Source organism: Phyllopteryx taeniolatus, chromosome 2 (genome assembly GCF_024500385.1).
Source record: "Phyllopteryx taeniolatus isolate TA_2022b chromosome 2, UOR_Ptae_1.2, whole genome shotgun sequence".
Lineage (NCBI taxonomy): Eukaryota > Metazoa > Chordata > Actinopteri > Syngnathiformes > Syngnathidae > Phyllopteryx > Phyllopteryx taeniolatus.
The window spans coordinates 16774358-16797783 of NC_084503.1; the positions used below are offsets into that span (position 1 = coordinate 16774358).

Consider the following 23426-nt stretch of genomic DNA (forward strand, 5'->3'; position numbering starts at 1 on the left):
GTGGACCCCGCCTCTCACCCAAAGTCAAGTACGATAAGATAACGATAAGTTAAAGCTCATCCGCGATCGTAATGAGGACAAGCAGTATGAAAATAGATTGGATGGATGGAAATATTCATGAAAGAAAACACAATTTCTATGGCTGTAAACTTAAATTGGCCTGGGTATTGGAAATACGTTTTGCACACTAGATTTGTTCACCCTCGTGGACTGAAAGGTTTGTAGTATCTTTGCAGGTGAAACATAACAGGGTGGGGCGCGAGATACACAAGAGGTTAATGGTTTACAACTGTCACCATATACAAGGTTTCAAAGGTATAAATGGTGCACAATAACTAATTGCACAATGGCGTAATTTGTACAGTGGTACCTTGAATTAAAAGTGCGCCGATTTATGAGCTGTCGGTAAGTTTTTTTTGTTTTGTTTTTTTTAATTATTTTATTTGTGTTAGGAGTAGGTGTACACAATATTGGGAAAAAAGTTTACATTGCGATTTTTTTTAAACCATGCAATATATATTATTACTATTAATAATGTAAGAAAATACAGAATAACATACTCATGATGTAAAAACTGTATTATTTGGATAACTTGTAACAGCTTCAGTAGAAAAGAAACTATGTTCAGTAGAGCACAAAAATATACTGAGTAATTTCTATTAAGTTTACTACCTGTATTTAATTACACTGCAGTATTGAGCAGGTAACAGTCCAGCCAATCTTGAAGTTAAAATCATTTCCTTTTATGCCGAGTTATACTACAGTATATACCATAATGTCTCGTGTATAATGCACATTTTTCCCCCCAAAAAATTGTCAAAAGTCAATAGTGCGCATTATACATAGGTATAGGGGAAAAATGAAAAATAACTTTCACATTGTATAAATGTATGCCGCCATCTAGAGGTTATGAAAAAGCTGAACACTTTCATTCCAATATGCAACCGCCACCTCAAGGTTACGAGAAAGGTGTACACTTTAATTCAAATATGCCACCGCCACCTAGAGGTTATGAAAAAAGTGTAGCCTACACTTTCATTCCAACATGACAGGGGTTAACATGTACAGTTGTGCTCATAAGTTTACATACCCTGTCAGAATTTGTGAAATATTGTTTTTAAAGGTACGACTGATGACCATCAGGCGGCACGGTGGACGACTGGTTAGAGCGGAGAGCACAGTTCTGAGGACCGGGGTTCAATCCCCGGCCCCGCCTGCGTGGGTTTTCTCCGGACACTCCGGTTTCCTCCCACATCCCAAAAACATGCATGGTAGGTTAATTGACAACTCTAAATTGCCCTTAGGTGTGAATACGGGTGCGAATGGTTGTTTGTTTGTATGTGCCCTGCGATTGGCTGGCAACCTGTTCAGGGTGTACCTCGCTTCCTGCCCGATGGTAGCTGGGATAGGCTCCAGAACGCCCGCGACCCTAGTGAGGAGAAGCGGCTCAGAAAATGGATGGATGGATGGTTTGATGGATGGTGACCATCATTAATTTCTTCATGGTTATGTTTTCTTTAATTATCAAGGTTTTCTGAAATGCTTGACAGTTTAATTTGAATCCCATTAAAATAATAAATAAATAATAAAATGTGTTTCGCCTGTACCTTCATGCATTCTTTAAAGTATTGTACCCATCTTACAATTTCTGCCTGGGTATTTAAACTTATGAGCACAACTGTGTGCTTTCTCATTTACTAAATAAAAGTAGGGCTGTGAATTTCAAAATAAGAGCAAGTAAATAAAAAGAAAGTATTACGTGTTCAAATAAAGTGCTTAACTTCAGAATAATTATTTGAAAAGACAAACAAAATACAGTTAATACTCCATGTTTTGATCATATGGGTAGAAGCAAAATCATGCATTGTAAAAATGCATTATACATAGTTAGATGGGTTTTCCAGAATTTTGAGGTCAACTTTGGGGGTGCGTGTTATACATGGGTGCACATGATACACGAGAAATTACGGTAGTCATTAGCACATTCTTGACATTATTATTGTTTTAATCAATCTGTTATTTTACACATTTGAACATAATATGCATTAGTATTTCTATATTTCAGTGCATTAGTTTGATCAACACATCATCGTGTACACCTGAAGTTTGATCCTTCAATGCCGTAATAGCTCTTCTCCGAGTCCCCTCTCCCACCAAGTGTAATCTGTTGCGACACGCGTTCATTCTTTACATACTGAAGAGCTATTTGGTAAATGCAGGTGTGTAACTGTTTCCCCGTGCCCTCTTTAATGGTTACAGTGTCATAGTCTCAGCATCTCCGTGTGTGTTAGTTAAAGGGTTAAAATTTACCGTACCATCAATGCTAATCTTATTAGCATCTCCAACTAGATCCATCTGCTGGTCATTTATTAATATTACAGTTGAATCACTACATAACAATACAGCACACCAACATTGCAAAACCTTACGATGTGGCTATTGGTCAAACAAACATCACGATGCTCAAAATATATACAGTGTAGTGCAACCCTACTTGAACATTTTAACAACAAGTAAGCTTCAGATACGCCTTCACTTGAGTAAAGTGGGGGGGGGGGGAGCCAGCGCTCCTGACGTCACTCACTTGGCCACACCCTTTAAAGGCACACATTAGAACACGAATACTACATTGTGTGTGACTTTCGGCTGAATTATTCTTCATAATTTATTTCTTTACATTTTCTTTGATTATGTTTACTACACTTATATATAATATACACTATATTTATATTTTACAAACCCCAATTCCAATTAAGTTGGGATGTTGTGTAAAATGTAAATAAAAACAGAATATAGTGATTTTCAATTGACTACACTAAGACAAAATATTTAATTTTCAAACTGATGACCGTTATTGTTTTTTGCAAATATTCTCTCACTTTGAATTTGATGCCTGCAACACATTCCAAAAAACTACGACAGAGGCAACAAAAGACTGGGAAGGTTGAGGAATGCACAAAAAAACTTGTGCGGGCACTTGTTTTCCCGTTTGGAACATTCCACAAGTAACCAGTTTAATTGGAAAGAGGTAAGTGTCATGATTGGTATAAAAGGAGCATCCCAAAAAGGCTCAGTTTTTCACAAGCAAGGATGGGGTGAGGTCTACCACTTTGTGAACAACTGCGTGAACTAATAGTCCAACAGTTTAAGAACGTTTCTCAACGTACCATTTCAAGGAATTTTGGGATTTACTCATCTGCGGTCCATAATTTCATCAAAAGATTTAGAGAATCTGGAGAAATCTATGCACGTAAGCGACAAAGCCGAAAACCAACACTAAATGCCCGTGACCTTCGATCCCGCATGCAGCACTGCATTAAAAACCAGCATCATTGTATAAAGAATATTGCCACGCGAGCTCAGGAACACTTCAGAAAACCATTTTCAGTTAACAAAGCAAGTCACTACGTCTACAAATACAAATTAAAACTCTACCATTCAAAAAGAAAGCCATATATCAACAACAATCAGAAACACCGCCGGCTTTAAAAGCTTGGTCAGAGAATGAAATAAAGTAAGTCTAGGTATTATTTTACAGTTGCGACACAGCACAAGGAGGCACACACAGTTGCCATCATATTGATTTGATTGTTTTATTGCCTGTAAGTGTATTTCATACATACATTTCCCATAATTATGACTACTGTGTCGCCATATGTTAGTGATAATCTATGATGCATTCCGACTTAATTCTGTTGTAAACCCCCTGTAATACACAATCAGACAAATGCCTTGGCACACAAATTTTGGACAATTTTGGGAAGTAAACGTTTGACAGTGCACAAACCAAAACCCATCCAGGCATGGCTGAATGACTTTGGTGTGGAAGAAATCTTTAAAGCCCTGACCTCAACCACATCAAACACATTTGGAATGATTGAGAATGGACATTGTGGGCCATCAGATCCTACATAGGTGACCTTTAACCTCACAAAAGTTCTTCTGGATGAATGACAAATAAAATATTGGCGAAAAGTGTGAAAGCTGTTTGTGTGGAAAAAGAGTGACTGCATGACATAATGTAATGGCCAGACGTACCAACATAAAAACTGTAAAACTGTTGAGATGTGTAAAAAAAAAAAGTCTTCATTTGCAGTGCCAATGCAAAGCCAAAATTTCGATTTTGCCCATCTGAAAGTATAGATGCACCGGTGCTTGCTGGTATGCATACTCCTGTGCACACAGGATTATTGAAACTAAATGCAGAACATGGAATACCTTATTTGCTTTAGCAGCTCATGTTGCTATTTCTTCGTCATTTTCCTCTTACTCAGCCTAATTAATTTGGTATTCAAGTGTGATAATATATTCCCTGTACATAAGTGTGCCTGCCTGAAAAAATAGTTTACTTGAACAGGCCCAAGGTGATCATTTTGATATTTATCCTTGACAGTAGGATATAAAATATGAAGCTGGACCCCTCTCTGATGATTATACTGTCATTTTACAGGCAGAAGATTAACATCCTGAAATAAGATACACCGAAACCTCACTGCTCAAAACTGTTTTTGTACCTTAGTCTTACTTTCATCACCTCAACCCCCAACACAGACGCACACACGTCTTGGATAAGATCATGTTATTGGCTAAACAGAGACAGCTGCAGCAAGTTAACTGTCTAATCTCACATCAAGCAATTTCCCTAAACAAGGAGTGAAAGTCATAGAGGCGAGGGGGTGAAGGCACAGCAGAGGAGGAGAATAACTGGGAGCACAGTGTAGAGTGAAAAGCAGGTTATAGACTTGTAGCACTCGTGTGTTTGATTGGTGCATGGGGGCAGCAATGTCTTATTGAAGTGCCTCAAGAGTATTCAGTACAACACAAAGAAAGCTGGGTAAGGTGGTTGAGTTTGGATCTTGAATGCAGAAGCATTAAACAAGCATTGGTGGGGACGATTTTATTGACTACACACTAGTACTTCGTTTTCTCATATGTATTTGGCTTCTTTTGGTTCATCACAGACAATGAAAAGGGAGCACACTAATAAATGTTGAAAATATGGCGCTTTTTAATTAACACATTTCTTTTGTCAACGTGTGGAATTTAATTGCAAAACCAATGTAAATGAAGAAAAATAACTATCTCGTCAGACATGCATATTGCAATGCAATGTTGCACAAATTATCATTGTCCTTCCGCAAGGAGTAAAACGGCCCTTCTGTTCCTTGGATTAATAGCGCCATTACAAAGAATCCATGTTCACTATATTGTACTGTAGTTCAGAATCCCGTTAGAAGGATTACTACTTGCTATAATCACATGAGCGGATTTCTCTGGAAATATCTATTTTTCCAAGCAGGTAATGACTTACACTGAGGTACAAGGCTGTTTGGAGCTACCGTGAGACTTTAGCACACAACTTGTGCAATGAAGGCTATTTAAGTCTTTTTGCCCTGGCGCTTCTAAACATGCAGGAATAATACAAGGTGGCTGCAGTGAGGAATGCTGAAACAACTCATATCTAGGGAGTTATTGTTCAACACATGTCATGTGTAATCTGCCCGACCCACAGCGCTTAGAATAATTATTCATATTTCATCACCTCATCACAGCGCCACATTCCTCGCTGCTCACTAAGTTATTTTCCATGTTCCATTATAAAAATTTCAGAGACATGCGTTCAGGGTTGAGGCACTAAATGGAGAGGCTGAAGTAGTTGGGCTTATAAAAACATAATGAGCTTGTCGTCTTTGATAAATTGTATCGAACACTCACATCACACACACCGAATAGAACACGTGCAGAAAAGGTAAAAGAAAATTACGAAGCAGATCATGAAAACTGAATTGCGTCCAATCAGAGAGCCCGGTTGCACAACAGTTATTACATATAACAATGGCTGAGACAGTGGGTTGGGAGTCATTTGGTTGCAGGGAACCTTGTACTTTATGCAGAGTAAAAAATCTGAAGCACAACGGCTCACCTTGTTCCAACGGAGGCAGCCTAACACCTGTAGCCTTCAATTTAAGCGCTTCCTTTGCAGACATGTCACAGCAGGAGCCTTTGTTGGTGTCCTGGTCACTGTCAGCCTGGTCGCTGTCACCATGGCCGCTGTCTCGGAGACTCGCTCGTTCTGGGTCTTTGAATGTGGAACTACTAGAGAAAGACAAACAACAAAAGAGCGTTGGCGCTCCTGAATCCCGTGTTCATCCTGTATGCAGTGAATGAGAATTGATGCCATTTATAACTCAGAAATATCTGTTGTTGCAGTGCTGTGGTAGGATGAACAGAGCAAAGGAAAATAAGGTTTAACATGCAGTAATAGTTGCAGAACCCACCACCTACCTCTGAACAAACTGTTGTCTGCTTCCCATGTAATTAGGTTCAGTGGGGAAACTATCCGTCTGAGGAGGAAAGAGAAGAAAAAAAAGGTATGTACTGGACACAACAGAAACCAATCATACTGTGAAACAAGATCTGCAGGTGATTAATAATACAGGAAAATGGTGTAAAAAAAAAAAAAAGACTGGGTGAAGAGAAGAATCAGAATTTTTGACCATTTCATTACACGTGAATTGGGAAATTTAGTGACGATAAGCTACATCACTGTGCAGAACATCAAATGTGGCAGACAGTAAGATCTGAAATCTGAAATCTAATAGGATATTGAGCTTAGTCACCACCAGTTATAGCATTATTGAACCAAAGTAATCCTAATTTGCACAATATTTTTTAAACCATCTCTATGGAAAAGATGGTTTTACACCATGTTTTCCATCCATTATTTATACATCGGAGAGATGCAGTGGTGAACAGTCAGAGCCAGCAAGGCTTATCTGCTGGACCTATCCATGGTTTGAAGCACTGACCCACATTAACAGACTACATTCCAATATTTATTCTCTGAAATTATGTTAATTTATTCCTAACAGTCTATTCCAATCATTTTGTAGCATTTCTCTTGGCTGTAGTATGTGTAAAGTTAGATTATTTTTCCAACCAGAGTTTAGTCTCTATATGCTCCCAAGTCAACCTAATCTGCCCAGGGCCTTTAGAATCAGTTGCGCTGGCCGATGTAACTTAAACTATATTAACAAAGAAACACCAATCAGATTTCAAATTCATCCTACAAGGCCAGTGAGCTAGCCCTCGATGAAGTCAGCATTTTTCGGTCCTCTGATCGGTTGCTCATAGCAAAACTTGGTCCAGGCAACTTCAACTAGAAAAATGTGTAGCGATCTGCACACATTAATACAGTTAACAATGAGCCTATCTGGTGAGTATGATGTATTTTATTAAAATTATTTGTTTAGTCATGATGTCATGACTATTGATTCTGAACTGCTCCAGATGATGTGCGTGGCAAAGTTGTGTGCTGTTATATTGTGTTTTTGTATATTATTGATGGTCTCTACAACTGTGACTTGATAGAGGTGGTATTAAGAGGTGGATGAAGTCGGGTAAATTTCTATTAAAGGCCCAGTTACCAAATGCAAAGCGTCCCAATGTGTAGATGTGACATCTGAATGTGGCGATACATGCGGTGTTTTGATTGGCTGGGTACAGGCGACCTGATCATTCACAATGTAGGTGGGGGTTGCGCTGGGGTGGCGGGGGGTTCAATGCAATGGGATTCAATAGGAACAACATACGCAAAAACACACGCTAAATAAGCTGTCCTTACTGAATTGGATACCTTCACTCATAGAAACCAAATAACGTGGTGCAAATGACTTGGAAACTATAAACTCTAAACTCACTCCTCCGCAGTACTGTAGACTTGGAACGCCTGCCACACTCTGTCATTAATTATAGGAAAGTGTGCTATGTGAGGGTTTTTAATCACGTCAATTGATATAAAAGGTCACTATTATCCTGCATTGCTGACTGGCCTTTAGAGAAATACCTGTCACCCATATTAAACATGAAAACAACTTAAGTTTAAAAGCAATCAAAAAGGATGGTGTAGACTTATAGGGAGAAGAAAATAAGAACGCGATTACAGGGTTTATAAAAATTGTGTAATTATCTGAGTGCAGTAGTGAAAATTCATCACGGTAACACAAATAACTACGACTCTGTCTTGAACTGATAGCAGTGAAACATTCAGAGAGTAATGTCTCGCTTGCTAAGGTTTTTCATATGCACAGCTTGGCTCACAGTCGATAGAATATTTCAATCTGTGCTCCGTGGTTTCTCTGTATCAAAAAGAGCGTTTGAAGGTCAGAGAGGAAACTTCAAAACATTGAACTTTCCATGCTTACGCTAACACCTTTACCACTACGCAGAACACTCCATTCGGCCACAGGAATTACTCAGAGAAAGCACCCTTACAATATATCATCGGTTGGACATTGAAGGAAGAATGGATGTTTGAAATTGTTTGGCATTGAAATGAAAACACTGTGAAGTTTTGAAAAAAATGGAGATGAACTTTTTGTAGCCATCCAGGGACTCATCCTTGGACATAGTTTTCAATCAGCGAGACATGACTCAACCTGAATCTGATCAGGATGGAAGGCCGTTTACAGAAATTGGTAGCCTTTGGTCTGTAACTGTAGCAACATGAGCAAATAAAAAACACACAATGACATTACGTAAAAACCTCTTTCTTGCTAACTCGAGTCCGGTTCAATCTTAAACCTCCATCTCTTACTGGATGTCTATTCTGTCCAACCCTTTCGCCGAAGGGGACATTTTTCCATTAATGGCTCAATACCAAGTTGGCAATGATTACACAATAAATGACATGGAAATACATGAATACTTGCCACAAGTAATATACCTTAAAAAAAACAGTTGGTCTTGGTCATTGTACTTCACATGGGTATCGGGGGAATTTAAGTTGTTTGCAGCCACAGTTGAGAATTGCAGAAGTGTGTTGCTCTAAATGATGGCTTCTAGTGTCTGCAGCAAGGGCACGGAGGTCAGAGTGATACTGAGTACAGTGTAAAAAGCTGCACTCCATTCTCTATTCCCATTGAGGCCCTAAGACTGACCAAGCAGACAGAGGAACAATTGAAACAAATGGAACAAGCACATCAGACTGTTATTTCACTCTCAGGCTATGTTGCTGCATTTTGGTCATTTTCACCGGGGGAGTGTATACAGAAGTGTGTACGTACGCGTGTGAGTTCAAGATGTCGGAGGAATGGTCAGTGAGTAGAGTAAATGGCAACTTCTCTTTTATCCACGATTGAACTGTGATAGTTCATTCAAAGGAAAAAGGTACACCTTCACCTACCATCTACTCTACAGGGTATAATACTTTATTGTCTGCATGAGCACATTTGAAAGTGGATTCAAATCAAACCACAACATTGTCAGTTAGCCAAAGTGTTTGTGTGTGTGTGTTTGCGTTTGTGTGTGTGTGTGTGAGAGAGAGAGAGAGAGAGAGAGGTTGTTTCTACCAAGGGGACTCTTGTTTATTCCTTTTGGAAAACTGTCAAAGTAAGCAAGCAAACCAAAACAGGAAGACTTGGTAAAGGATAAAACAGAGAAATTGAGGTTAGCACAAATAAACATGTGTGTGTGTGTGCGTGTTGGCAGGGATTAATCAACAAGGGGACAGTACAGTAAAAGGATGATAAAATATTTACAGAAAACAAGGTGGTAGGGACACTGGGCAATAATTAGACTACATTGATTGCCTGGCGACTTCAGAGCAATTGTAAGTGAGCAAATCTAATTAGTGGGTCGTACACATCTTCTCAGAGATGAAAGACAAATCAATCAATGGGTTTAAGTTTACTGAAAGTCGTCAGGGTCTACTGTCTGCCTATCTTCCACATAACCTCAGAGGTCCGGCCCAAATGAGTTCACACCAATTTAATCAAGGTTGCTGATAAAAGTGAATAGAAAACAGTTTATTAATCCAGATGAAACCATGCTTGTCCTTGAGAATATTTAATTATACAAAATGACTAATATAAAGTACCATACACGTAATGAATAACATGTACAAGTATGTGTAGGACACAGTCAATGAAATTAAACAATAATTGTCTTCATTATTAAATTACTCTATTACTCTACTCTGTTACTCTATTGCTTGATTTTAGCATAACCCATCAATACTGTTTATTTAGTAGTTTAAATAATACAAAAAAAAGTATGGTGGTGTGACCTCTCTTTTGCCCTTGTGGATATGATTTCTCCTTGAACTTCACATGTTAGCAATTTAAGTAAGCTTGTGTCATATTACGTATAATAATACTTGAATTATATAAAAACAGTTTTGAATAAAAAAAGTTTTGGAATAAAAACTGAATAAGATGTATGTGACATTCAAGAAATCCTATTTATAAGAAACTAAATAACAGAACGGAAAAATGAAAGGCTTCAGGCTGTAATCCTGAGGCATTCAAAATAGTATGCAAATTAAAGTTGAAACACTTTACCACGTGCTAACTTGGCAAAGCACCTCATCCATATGTTCAAAGATAAGGAGGTTATCCACAAGTCCACACGTGGGATGAAGTTTATTTGTGCATATTTGTATCAACATTAATAGGGACATGACAAAACATACTGTAGTAGACATTATTGCTGACTTCCTTCAAACCACATTTACTGCTACATAAATAGTCCTTTTGATGGATACTCATGGTGAAAAATCTGACACTGTTTTTCTGTGATCAAAAATTACTACTTTGGTCACATTTAAGGTATCTCGAAGCAAAATATATTTCTGCTTGGAAAGACAACATTATTGAACTGTTTTTGTGGGAGTGCATCTATCCTTTGTAATAATGTTTGTCATTTAATTTTAGAGACTAAATTACCTTTCAACTATATGAAAAGAAAACATTTAAGGGATAAATAGAACTGAGCCTTAGAGTTGGTCAACAAAGCCCGTTATTATTGTCTCGAGAATCAACTTGCGTAGAAATCATGAAATGAAGACCTCCTAAGAGTGAATACCCTTAAACTCGTCATTTTTCTCTGTACGTCTCCCTCCAATTTATGTCGTACAAACACACACATGAACAAAATATTAGAGGGGGTATTTTATGTTCCATGAAAAATAAGATTCGGGGCTAAACTGAATTCTGCATGAGTCAAAATAGCTCAAAAGTCTCAACTTAATATGTAATCTTTTAATAATACTTTGTTTACTAGACATGACAAAATACATTTGCATAATCTGCTTTAATGCTTTAACTCTCTTGCATGTATTCACAGAATGAATAATGAATCACACAAATCTGCCAGACAAAAAAAAAAAAAAAACACATTTTCAACCAAACGTTATATTGCACTGCCAAAATGAAAAGAAGAGTTTGTGTTCATAACATTTTTGGGGGTGAATAATGTTATTTTTAACTAATAGTTTTGGTTACTTCATTTTACTATTATGTCCACAGTTGTAATATATTGTTGACCAATATGGATGTAACGATATCTAGATCTCTTGGTTTGGTTTGATCACGGTATTAAGCTCACTGTATGATAAATATTGCGATATTGTGGGAACGCTCACGGGATTGCAATAATTATTATATTAGTATTTCAAGAAGGTTGACGGTACAGGTGTGGCGAAGTTGAGAACACAGGAGAACCGAAAAACCTTTTTTTTTTCTTGCTGGCCGAGTCCTTCTCGATAGGCTTTAGTAGTTTCTATCCGTTTTTTGGGTTTTTTTTTGTGTGAAAAATACATCTTCAAATCATATATATTTCCCTGCACTTCTGTCCCCGTCCATCCAATTTTTACATTCGTATGCCTCGAAAACGCTATTACGGCTGCAGCAATAATCATGCTATCCTCACAATAACAAAACTGTCCAAAAATTGTGTTCACTAATTTAACAGTATTTATTGTCATACTGTATTTTTTTATTTAGAATATTAAAAATTGGAGGCCTACTAACAGTGATTTCTTTGCTATTGTGCAAAAATTCGAGTCAAGTCAGGAACACTCTGAAAGGCAACAGCCAAACAGCCAAGTAACAATAAATAAAACATTCATGAGAATCGTAGTTAGTTTCTTTTCCTCCGCTTAGTGATATTGCAAGACGATTTATTTTTCTGAGCAACCTCTATAATGTTTTCATTTGAAATGTGGAAATTTCATTTGAAGAGTGGGAAGTATGTAAGTAATTAAGTACGAAATTTATGTTTGCACTGATTATATTTGTATGGTGTGGACCTATTATTTCATTTTTGGGACGATAATAAATAAAGGGGTATTGGCGGAGAGGTATTGTGATGAGGCCAAGTGTAACAGGGAGTTGGAATAGTTATTCCCTATTTCCCTCCCCGTGTGATTTTCTTTTACCCGCGACCTGCGACTTTAGAAAACACTCACTACACCACTCAAGGGAGTTACTGATACAATATGCTTAAATTCAGCGGATTGGATCTCCGCAGGGGGGCGGCGGCCGGAGCCAACTTGTGGGGCTTCCTGGCGGCAGCCATCGCGGGCCGGGGCGGGACTTTTGCGAAGCGGAGGTCCTGTCGGGGCTGTGGGGCTTTACAAGGGATGCCACTTGCCCAATCGATTGCGAAGCGATGCTCAGACAGGCGTAGCGGCTATGCCGTAGCCCTGGGGGGGACTTGAGGGTTATTGAAGTGTTTTTCATCAATGTGTCCTACAATTCACATTAAGTCCTCTCTGTTTTTTTGTTTTGTTTGTTTGTTTGTTTGTTTGTTTTTTTAAATCGGGCAAGTAACGTTTGTGCCTTATATGACCCAGTTACATCTGGCGAAGCGGCGTTTTTTTCCACATTACTCCTGCATCTCAACGCAGCATTTCGGTCACGTGGGCCAGTCAGCCAATCAGTATATTTCTTGTGTTCCGCTCACGTGGCCACAGGCATAGATATGAATAGGTTGATACCAGACGCCCCTTTTGAGCTACATGCCTACAGTGATACTAAGATAGGGAGATCATAATCGTCAGTGCATTCCGTGCATGGATGCCAAGAAAACCAAAAGATGCCGGTACATTGTGCTGGATACGGTTGCGTACAAGTTGTACAAGGCCATACAATTGAAGCAAGAGAACTCATAGTAAGCTTTTTCAAATGTTATATATTGAGAGCACACGCTTTGCTGTTGACTAAAACGTAAACCTCATATTAATCAGTTGAGAAATGAGCGATTCACTACTTAATTTAAATGTCCGTGCATTGCCTTTGGCGGGATCGTTGACCCCCTCAACATGGCCGCCATGTAGTCACGTTGGTTAGCCGGGTTGCTCAGGCGCAGCTGGCGTATCTTGTCTTCATATCTATGGTGACATGGGTTACGCATTCAATCAGGTGCGTATACAGTGGGTACTGTAAGTATTCAGACCCCCTTAAAATTTTCACTCTATGTTATGCTGCAGCCATTTGCTAAAATCATTTAAGTTCATTTTTTCCTCATTAATGTACACACAGCACCCCATATTGACAGAAAAAAACAGAATTGTTGAAATTTGTGCAGATTTATTAAAAAAGAACAACTTAAATATCAAACAGCCATAAGTATTCAGACCCTTTGCTCAGTATTTAGTCGAAGCACCCATCCATCGATCCATCCATTTTCTACCACTTATCCGAGGTCGGGTCGCGGGGGCAGTAGCGTTCGCAGGGACGCCCAGACTTCCCTCTCCCCAGCCACTTCATCCAGCTCTTCCGGGGGGATCCCGAGGCGTTCCCAGGCCAGCCGAAAGACGTAGTCTCTCCAGTGTGTCCTGGGTCGTCCCCAGGGTGTCCTGGGACGTGCCCGGAACACCTCACCAGGGAGGCGTCCGGGAGGCATCCGAATCAGATGCCCCAGCCACCTAATCTGGCTCCTCTCGATGTGGAGGAGTAGCGGCTCTACACTGAGCTCCTCCCGGATGACCAAGCTTCTCACCCTATCTCTAAGTGAGAGCCCGGAAACCCTGTGGAGGGCGCTTGTACCCGGGATCTTGTTCTTTCGGTCACGACCCACAGCTCGTGACCATAGGTGAGTGTTGGAACGTAGATCCAGCGGTAAATAGAGAGCTTCGCCTTTCGGCTTAGCTCCTTCTTCACCACAACGGATCGATACAATGTCCGCATCACTGCAGACGCTGCACCGATCCGCCTGTCAATTTCCCGTTCCATTCTTCCCTCACTCATAGAAGCACCCTTTTGAGCTAATACAGCCTTGAGTCTTTTTGGGAAAGATGCAACAAGTTTTTCACACCTGGATTTGGGGATCCTCTGCCATTCCTCCTTGCAAATCCTCTCCAGTTCTGTCAGGTTCAGGTCTCTCCAGAGATGCTCAATTGGGTTTAAGTCAGGGCTCTGGCTGGGCCATTCAAGAACAGTCACGGAGTTGTTCTGAAGCCACTCCTTTGTTATTTTAGCTGTGTGCTTAGGGTCATGGTCTTGTTGGAAGGTGAACCTTCGGCCCAGTCTGAGGTACTGAGCACTCTGGAGCAGGTTTTGGTCCAGGATATTCCCGTACTTGGCCGCATTCATCTTTCCTTTGATTACAACCAGTCGTCCTGTCCCTGCAGCGAAAAACACCACCAGAGCATGATGCTGCCACCACCATGCTTCACTGTTGGGACTGTATTGGACAGGTGATGAATTAAGGCCAAAAAGTTCTATCTTGGTCTCATCAGACCAAGTAATCTTATTTGTCACCATCTCGGAGTCCTTCAGGTGTTTTTTACCAAACTTTATGTGGGCTTTCATGTTTCTTGCACTGAGGAGAGGCTTCTGTCGGGTCACTCTGCCACAAAGACCCGACTGGTGGAGCGCTGCAGTGATGGTTGACTTGCTAGAACTTTCTCCCATCTCCAGACTGCATCTCTTGAGCTCAGCCACAGTGATCTTTGGGTTCTTCTTTACCTCTCTCAGCAAGGCTCTTCTCCCTCGATTGCTCAGTTGGGCTGGATGGACAGTTCTCGGAAGGGTTCTGGTCGTCCCAAACGTCTTTCATTTAAGGATTATGGAGGCCACTCTGTTATTAGGAACCTTAAGTGCAGCAGAATTTTTTTTTTAACCTTGGCCAGATCTGTGCCTTGCCACAATTCTGTCTCTGAGCTCTTCAGGAAGTTCCTTTGACCTCATGAATCTCATTTGCTCTGACATGCACTGTGAGCTGTATGGTCTTATATAGATAGGTGTGTGGCTTTCCTAATCAAGTTCAATCAGTATAATCAAACATAGCTGGACTACAATGAAGGTGTAGAACCATCTCAAGGATGATCAGAAGAAATGGACAGCACCCAAGTTAAATATATGAGTGTCCCAGCAAAGGGTCTGAATACTTATGGCTGTGAGATATTTCAGTTTTTCTTTTTTAATAAATCTGCAAAAATTTCAACAATTCCGTTTTTCTGTCAATATGGGGTGCTGTGTGTACAGCACCCCATATTGTGTGAGGGGAAAAAATTAACTTAAATGATTTTAGCAAATGACTGCAATATAACAAAGAGTGAAAAATGTAAGGGGGTCTGAATACTTTCCGTACCCACTGTATACTCCAATAAGGAAGTGTAGCACTGTATAAGTCTGGCAAAGTGGCATGGCTACGTTTAGGAGTCCACGACAATATCGAGGCACTTTTAATACCGCAATATCGTGATATTGTGCATATCGTGACATCCCTAATACTGAGCAAGTTTCCATGACTAACCTCACAGTGTTGAGACCTGACTTCCTCCAAAATTCAGTATACCCCTCCTCTACCAGACTGGGTAATTATGTTCATGGCTGGTGGATGGTGGTTCATTAGATAGTGGAGAGAGGACATGTTTGTGTGGATTGTAGTTTGTGTGTACTGTAGTTATCAAAAACCTTGTTTTCAGTGACTTACACAGTTTCTGTGGGGACAAAAAGCATATAAAATAGACTATTCATATTCATGTGGACATGACTTATACGCCTTTAGTTGTCTTTATCTTAATGTCTATTCTTCATGAGTACACATTGAAGCAGCATTGTGTTTAAATGCAACATGATAACAAGAACACAAGCCAACTTAGTTCATAGGGAAATATTTCTGCTTCGAACAGGAGCAGCATCACAACACATCGTGTGTATAGTTATAAACACCATCTACATCTGTGGCAGTTTAGCCCCAGGAGTAAATGAACATTGTTGCTTCTGGCATAGCTACTTCTCAAACAAACTTGACATACCAAACACAGCCGTCAAACAGTTGAAGTGAACATATTGACATACAGTATGCAACCATTTGGTTTCGATAACAGGGACAAACAAGGCTTGTCGCTGCTGATAAAGATAAGATTAGTAGGTGAAAAAAGAATTGCTGCTTGATGCTTAATTGTTCAACTGCCCTTGTGAAAAAAAAGTAGTAACGCGCACAGCATGCAATCTTAGTGAAGATGCTACTAATCATTCTGCACTTCCTCATCAATACTTAGTGCACCTTTGCCGTTAATTTAATTCTTGAGTCAGCACTGACCTTGCTTTACCCTCATTTGCACCATTGCTAACTCAGCCCAAAAAAACAAAGCTACTTTAGAAGGAACAAACTTATCAAGTTCTTCATGCATGAATGACTGCAACCGTGTATGAAATAATAATGAACATAAAAATAATATTTTAAAGTGCATTGTTTGGTATAAATTTAAAGACTGAGCATACCATCAATCTATTCATTCATGACCTCTGAACTGTGAGGCAGATATGCTACCCGGTCGTCCACCATGCTGCATACTTAGCATACATTATACATAATTTAAAAACTTTAAGGGTCTGAGTCAAGTAAGTTTGACTTTCAATAATGAGTTTAAAGTAGTTGACATGAATTGAAATGAAACGCTACCATTTGCATCTGTTTGTGGCACTTTCACGCTGATTTCATTAACTACTGTATATACCTGTCCACCCTCCATCCTCTTTTCTAGACTGTGTATTATGTCTGAAATATATAAAAAATAATAATAATAAACAGGGTGGTAAAACTCACCATTAACAAAATACATAGCAGCTGACAAGTTAACAAGAAAAAGGAAAATATTCCATTGGAATGTACTGTAGAGTAGCCATTCTGCAATAAAAGGATTTTCTCTTTCTCCGCAAAACCCAGAACCAAGGCCAGATCTACGAGCACACGAAAATTTTACCAAAACATGCAATGATTCACATACAATATGCACATGTACCATTCACCTGGGTTCTTTTTCTTCCTACTCTATAAAGAGACACGCATATTCTGAATATCCCATGGACTACAGTATGCCCTGTTTATGTTCAAGGTGACCCATTCTCTATTTGTACTGGGTCAGTGGTGATGAGGTATCTCAGGTAATAGGAAATCCAGAAGACGGTTACACTTCTGTTGTCTCAAAGAAGGTTGAAGGGGACAATGCTTTGCTGTGCAAGCGTTAGCTGGCCTGTTCTCCTCTGACTCTTTTAAGTGTGTCGGTGGTGCATTAAGAATCTGTCAAACCAGCTTTAGCATTAATCAGCAAGCCCATAGAAGAAACAATCAAGTACAATCTCTGTCTCTAAACCCCAGAAACCAAATGAAATTCACAAATAACACCATCAAAACCTTTTCCATTTAAAGACACACACGCATGGGCTGCCTCTCTCGTGATCGTCTCCCACCCTGCACACCCACACTACCACTTATGCCTCTACACCTGGGAGTACATGGACTCAAGATGTCAATGTGACACATTTCCAGCAATGTGTGAGGGAGCTGTTTTTGCTCACTAATCTGGACAGGAAAGGAAGGAGACCTGCAGTAAGGAAGAAAGAAAAGAAAGATACAGCACTACACAACTCCATTCATCATCTCAGCAGTGTTGACAGCGTATAAATAGCAAGATATGCTCAGAGTTAACATTGAGCCAGTGCTTCTACCGTGGTACTTTATTCATTAAGACTGTGTGCAGAGATCAATATGGCAGACATATACACACTACTGTTGACACGATAATCTCATCATTATGAATTTGGTTCGGGTCGTCAGTAATGAGCAATTGCAATGGGAGAGAAAAAGGATAAAGGTTGAAACAAGAGCTTGGAAATGAGAGAGATTGTTTCTTTATTTCCTTTTTTTCCCCCAAAGTTCAGAGCAAAACATAATAAAACGTTGCTTTTCATTACAAAATATAATATATAAATATTAAAATATAAATATAGTATAATTATTAAGAAACAGATCATATAAGGAATTGATCGGAATGTTAAAAGCCCTGAAAAAGAATTATCCCGAAAACATAACCCCAGTTTGGGACCAATTGAGTGCATCAGGGTAATGCAATAGAAAACAATGAGGCATATCGTATTTTCATACTACATTAGCATTCACCATCATTGCTTCAACCCCGAAGAGCAGAAAAAGAAAAAAAAGTTGGTCAAATTCTGCCTGGCCACCATACTTAGTGGGCCTTTTGTTTTGGCAATACCATTGTGAGTGCCGACTCAGGTGCCTTTGTTGCCATAAACACAAAACAGTCACCGCAAAGTACAGTGGCTGTCATTCCCTTTCAGACACACACAGCATTTTAGACACGGAAGTCAAATTTCAAACTGGGCTCCACATGTAAGCAACAAACAGATGAATCGGTGGGGTTACTACCATACGCTATGAAACACCCATAACACACAAACAAACGGGCAAAAATACTCTGGCAGTATTCAACTCTGGCAAATAAGATGGTTTTCCAATGGTTTTATATGAGCGAAAATATTTGTTTTACAATCGTTTGTTTTGATGTACAATTTGCTGAAATTAGAGCAAATGTGATGGTTTTCATGGTACAGTACATCCATTCAATCAATTAATCACATTACTGATGTAGCTGAAGAAGTGCTTAGCAATAAAAGACAAGGACAAGGATGGTGAGAGGGATAAATCATTTCCCTTCAACTAATGAGAGAGAAGGTGAGGACAGATCCACATAATTCCTTCTTCGAGCTGCATGATGTTTCAGTAGCACATGTCTAGAGGGCAGAGTGTAGCTCTCTCACACTGGACCGATGCCAAAGCACTGTGGAGTGAGATCCACTTTGTTTGACTTTGAAAGTGTTTGATTTACAGATCGCAGGACCAGCTACTGCCTGTTCAAAGACTACTTTGTCTGCATATTTGGCCTTCTGTGTGCTGGACACCTTATTGCACAATTATTGTATGTTTAGCCCATCTAAAATCATGCAGCTCAAACATCTCGTTGGAGAGGGATGTAAGAGTCCTCAAGGGGAAGGCGGTCCCTCAGAAGTCCATTCCAATTAGACCAGGTGTCACCAACCTTTTTGTAACTAAGAGCTATTTCTTGGGTACTGATTAATGCGAAGTGAAACACACTTCTGAAATAACTAATTTGCTCAAATTAGCATTAATAATGTTATTATTAATAATTATTCATTCATTTATGTGAAGACAGTGATCATGTTAATGATTTCTCACAATAATTAGGAAAAAGATATACAACACTATTTCTATAAATCTCTGCCAGTGTTTACATTTTCAAATAATCGCTTCTACAATACTTCTAGAAAATCATAACATCACATCACTGGTGAGCAATCTTTAGAACAGCCCCGCGGGCAACTCATGAGGTCCTTGGGGGCGACCTGGTGCCTAAGGGCACCACGTTGGGGACCTCTGAATTAGATGAACCAGTAAGATTGGTCCTTCAAAGCACTGATAGTGATATCACCTATTGCTTGTATACTGTTGCATGTCAACACTCCTGGCAGCACAATTCAAGATTATTGCACAGTGAATGTTTTGTTCTCTTGATTTATGTGACCTTTGTTGGTGCTATTGACTTCTTGGCTGACTTGTTCGAGTAAAATGCCAGCTGTGCGAGGGTAAATGCCTAAGCTCTAGAGGGGACATGAACATTTTTCATTTGGTCACTTGTGGTATGAAATTGCAGAAATAGCAGGGGCTCAGGGGTGTTTGTATTAAATAAGAAAACAGTGAAATATCAGTAGGTACGAAGTACAAGGACACAACTGGTGTAAGTGTACACTCTATGCAGCAAAAATTGGAAAATAATAGGACCTAAAACCAATTCATGCTGTATTAGTATGTTGTCGTTAAATAAAAATTTAATCACACTGAAACCAAATATAAATGGTCAAATGTTATTGACTTGAAGCTCTGGTGTCAATAAATTAGCTGCACAGCCCTGAAAATCCACTTCCCCTCCTCCACGGATACACTGCCAATGCAGTTATTATCATGGCAATGTCATCTCCAATAGGCTGCTTCCTTGTGAACTAAGCTAATTGATTTAATGCGTCCGGCCCATTTGCGTATCACAGAGGCCAACTTGTGTTCTCATATCCTGTCTGTTTCTCGACACTTGTAAAACACAAAGTGTCTTTGTTCTCAACCTGCCAGATCAGGAGGTCTTTCATTTTAAATTAAATTACAAAATGAACGCATGGTAAGACCAACCTCGCGACAGAGGAGAAGCTCACATACACCCTAAAGATTCAGTGATCATGTTTCATTAAAATCGATAGCCTTTGGTTGTTGGAATTATTCAAAACACTTTTTAGTCAAAAAGGATTGCAATCAACAACAAACATATCCCTATCAATCGTGCGAAGTCATTATACTGTTTTTACCTTTAAGTGACAAAATGTATTACAGTAATATTAATCTAAATATATATATCTCGTGACATGACATGTTACAATATACAGTTTATCACCGTAACAATAAAAACAAAATAATCTTCCCACAATGTCATATTTGGTATAAACAATGAGTCAGTTATGGTCAATATTATATTTATATGATATTAACTTTAATGTACTTATTTTGGTACTTGGATTTGCAGGAATCTTTGGGAAAAAAAACTCACTGTCACATCTGATTCCTTTATTCACCTTGATTCATTTTCTTTGAGGTTGAAATATGCATCTTCAAAAAAGGTTAATAGGCAGATATAGACACTAAGTTGAAGAGAATATGTGTAAATATGAATCAAATCAATGTTTGTCGTGGGTGCATAAAACAGAGCTGCGAGGTAATGTAAATATATCACGTGTATTTTTCCCACAGTCGTACTTAGAGTAGCGCCCTAATCTGCATTGAAAACACGTTTGCCTGGTAGTGTGACAGAAAAACATCCAGTAATAATACAGAACAAACAAAACATGAACTGAAAAAAAAGTTGTTGTTTTTAACAATGAGATAATTAATCGATTGTCCCCAAAAAAACATTCTACAACCTCACATCTATCATAAGGGTTTTCAGAATCTTGAGAAAAGAGAAATGAAGCAGTTTCATCACACTAGCCCCATGGTTATGAACAAATAAACTGTGGAAGTACACAAGTGACTTTGAAACAGCTGCCAAGTCTGTTCTAAAAGTGTGCTTAGTTTTCCCAGGTAAAACACATCTCCCCCCCACCTTCTATTCTATCCCATCCCACCAGAGTCTCCAGAGGAGAACGGCTATCTTAAGATGAAGGGCGAAAGAAAAATTAAATAGTGTTTTTTCTTATCCATTGCCTCAGTGGTCTCTCAAGTGTGGGAGCAATTTCAATATAATATATGGCAGAGGATGTGATAAGACACAGACCCTGTTATGCACATCAGTGTGTTTGCGTGCTTGAGTGTGTGTGCGTTTCTCAGAGGAAGGGTGTTTCAAGGTTTGGACAAATGCAAGATTGTCACGCTCATAAAAGAGAAGAGGCTCTGGCTCGAAAGGACTAAATCCTATGCTTGGAATGCACAATGAAATTACACCCACCCACCCACACACATACATCTGCCTGAATTATGCAGACTGAGACCATTCCTGGAAGAATCCATTTTAAACATCTACTTTAGCAACATGCATACACATAACCATAACAGATAAAAAGAGGGCTAAACAATATCTAAAATTAACACAGCTCCAATCATTATATTCTCACATCTTAATGTCTTTTAAGGGGTTATAGCTACCACTCATTTGGGGAATTTTTTTTTAATCATTATATGATGTTTATGATTCAAATTAGATGGAGTGAATTGTAAATATTGTTTTAAAATCATGGATTCACATGCTGATGATGGTATGACGATTATAAGTGCATTTAACCTTCGAGAAGACCCTTCCAAAATAGCCCCTTTCATCTTTGAAAAACTTCAACTCACAGCAGAGCGCTGCCATCTAAAAGTAGCGTTTACTGCCTCAGTGTGGCAGCTGTCACAGTCTCCTACTTGGCCTCTGTACCACTTACACCCCATTACCATAGAATCACAGTCTCTCATCGGGGCAAATGCCTGATAAATTAAAATTACAATTTATTCAAACAAGTGATGTGATCATTTATTGACAACTGAACAGCACCTCTAAAAGCTTGGAGGAAATAAGTGAAACTTCCCCTAAGAGTCAGCAAGTGTTGAAGGTTAACAATGTGAAATAAAACTCAAAACCTTTATTAGACAGAGGACAAACGCTGACTCTTTGAGTCACAGGAATCCTTCTGAGCGAGCATTGAGGAACTTTACAACAGATTGGTTTTAACCTTCATCCTGCACTAAGTAATTCCCTTCAACGCCTTAAGCAGTATTAGGCATCTTTACTGTGCGTATCATTCATCTACTTATCCCAGGAATACCCCTTGCAAATAAAATGAAGCCTGGTGACTGGCCCAATGGTGACAATGATAAGGCCATCCAAGCCCTGCTGATGTGTTCATGTTATTCCTCTCTTCTAACAATAGACCTAGCAGTGCCTGTAAACCATGATATAGCTTTAAAACATCACGAGAGACCACGAGCATTGTTGTGAGTTCATTGCAGACTTGCAGGCTGACAGTAGGCATGCAGGTGCATGTGAACGGAGCCCCACTAAGTTGCCCTTGTGAAACCGAATGAGCAGGCGATATGCTCTTCCACTTCATAAATGTATTTTTCCTATTTAGCCTCTCCTTCACTAGCTACTGTAGTGACAGATGGGCTGAGGGGCCTGAGGATCGATGAAGGAGGATTTCTTCTTTGTTTCCTGACATCTTTCTCCATTGCCACTTTGCTCTGACTCGGGTTACTTACTGTCCACATAAAGGGAGACCAGTGACAGGGTGGAGATGAAAATAATATCCTTCTGTACAGCTTCTGAAGAAACTTAATGCCTCTAGGCATCTCCCTCTACATTGCTTTCTCTTGAATAATACAATAGAGCACCCTACATGGCTCACACTTTCAGGGGACCCACTTAAAACAAGATACCAGGGAGTGCTTTGCTGCTGCTCCTACTAGTTTTTCCTATGACAGTCGGACGAGAAAAGAGAGCACACAATGAATGCGCAGAAGTCTAATGCAGTATAATTCATCATCACTAAATTATAAAAGAAACAACCAGAATTGACATTGCCCCTCTGATGAGGAAGTCCTACTAACGCTCATTGTGCTGGCCTTTGCCCTTTGCAGCTGGCTCATAATAGAAGCATGGTTGAGAGTGAGAACTACAGACAGTGGCTTTCCTTCCTGGTGGGAACACGTCACATTTCATCACAGTCATCGTCCCGGAAATGTCCAGCTCATGTAGGGGATACAAACGACAACAGACAGCTTAACTACTGTAAGAGACT

The 23426-nt window shown here is 39.5% G+C and overlaps 1 protein-coding gene across 5 annotated transcripts in view; it reads right to left on the reverse strand.

Annotated features, from left to right (window-relative positions):
* pcdh17 (protocadherin 17) overlaps positions 1-23426 on the reverse strand; it is an 87365-nt gene that overhangs the window by 58643 nt on the left and 5296 nt on the right. For 3 of the 5 annotated variants that reach the window (XM_061762949.1, XM_061762934.1, XM_061762927.1), the window contains exons 3-4: positions 6286-6344; positions 5924-6096 (exon numbers count right to left, since the gene is read on the reverse strand). In XM_061762949.1, coding sequence (XP_061618933.1) covers positions 5924-6096; positions 6286-6344 — 232 coding nt within the window. The remainder of the gene's footprint in view (positions 1-5923; positions 6097-6285; positions 6345-23426) is intronic. The other 2 variants (XM_061762941.1, XM_061762928.1) reach the window with 1 other exon arrangement.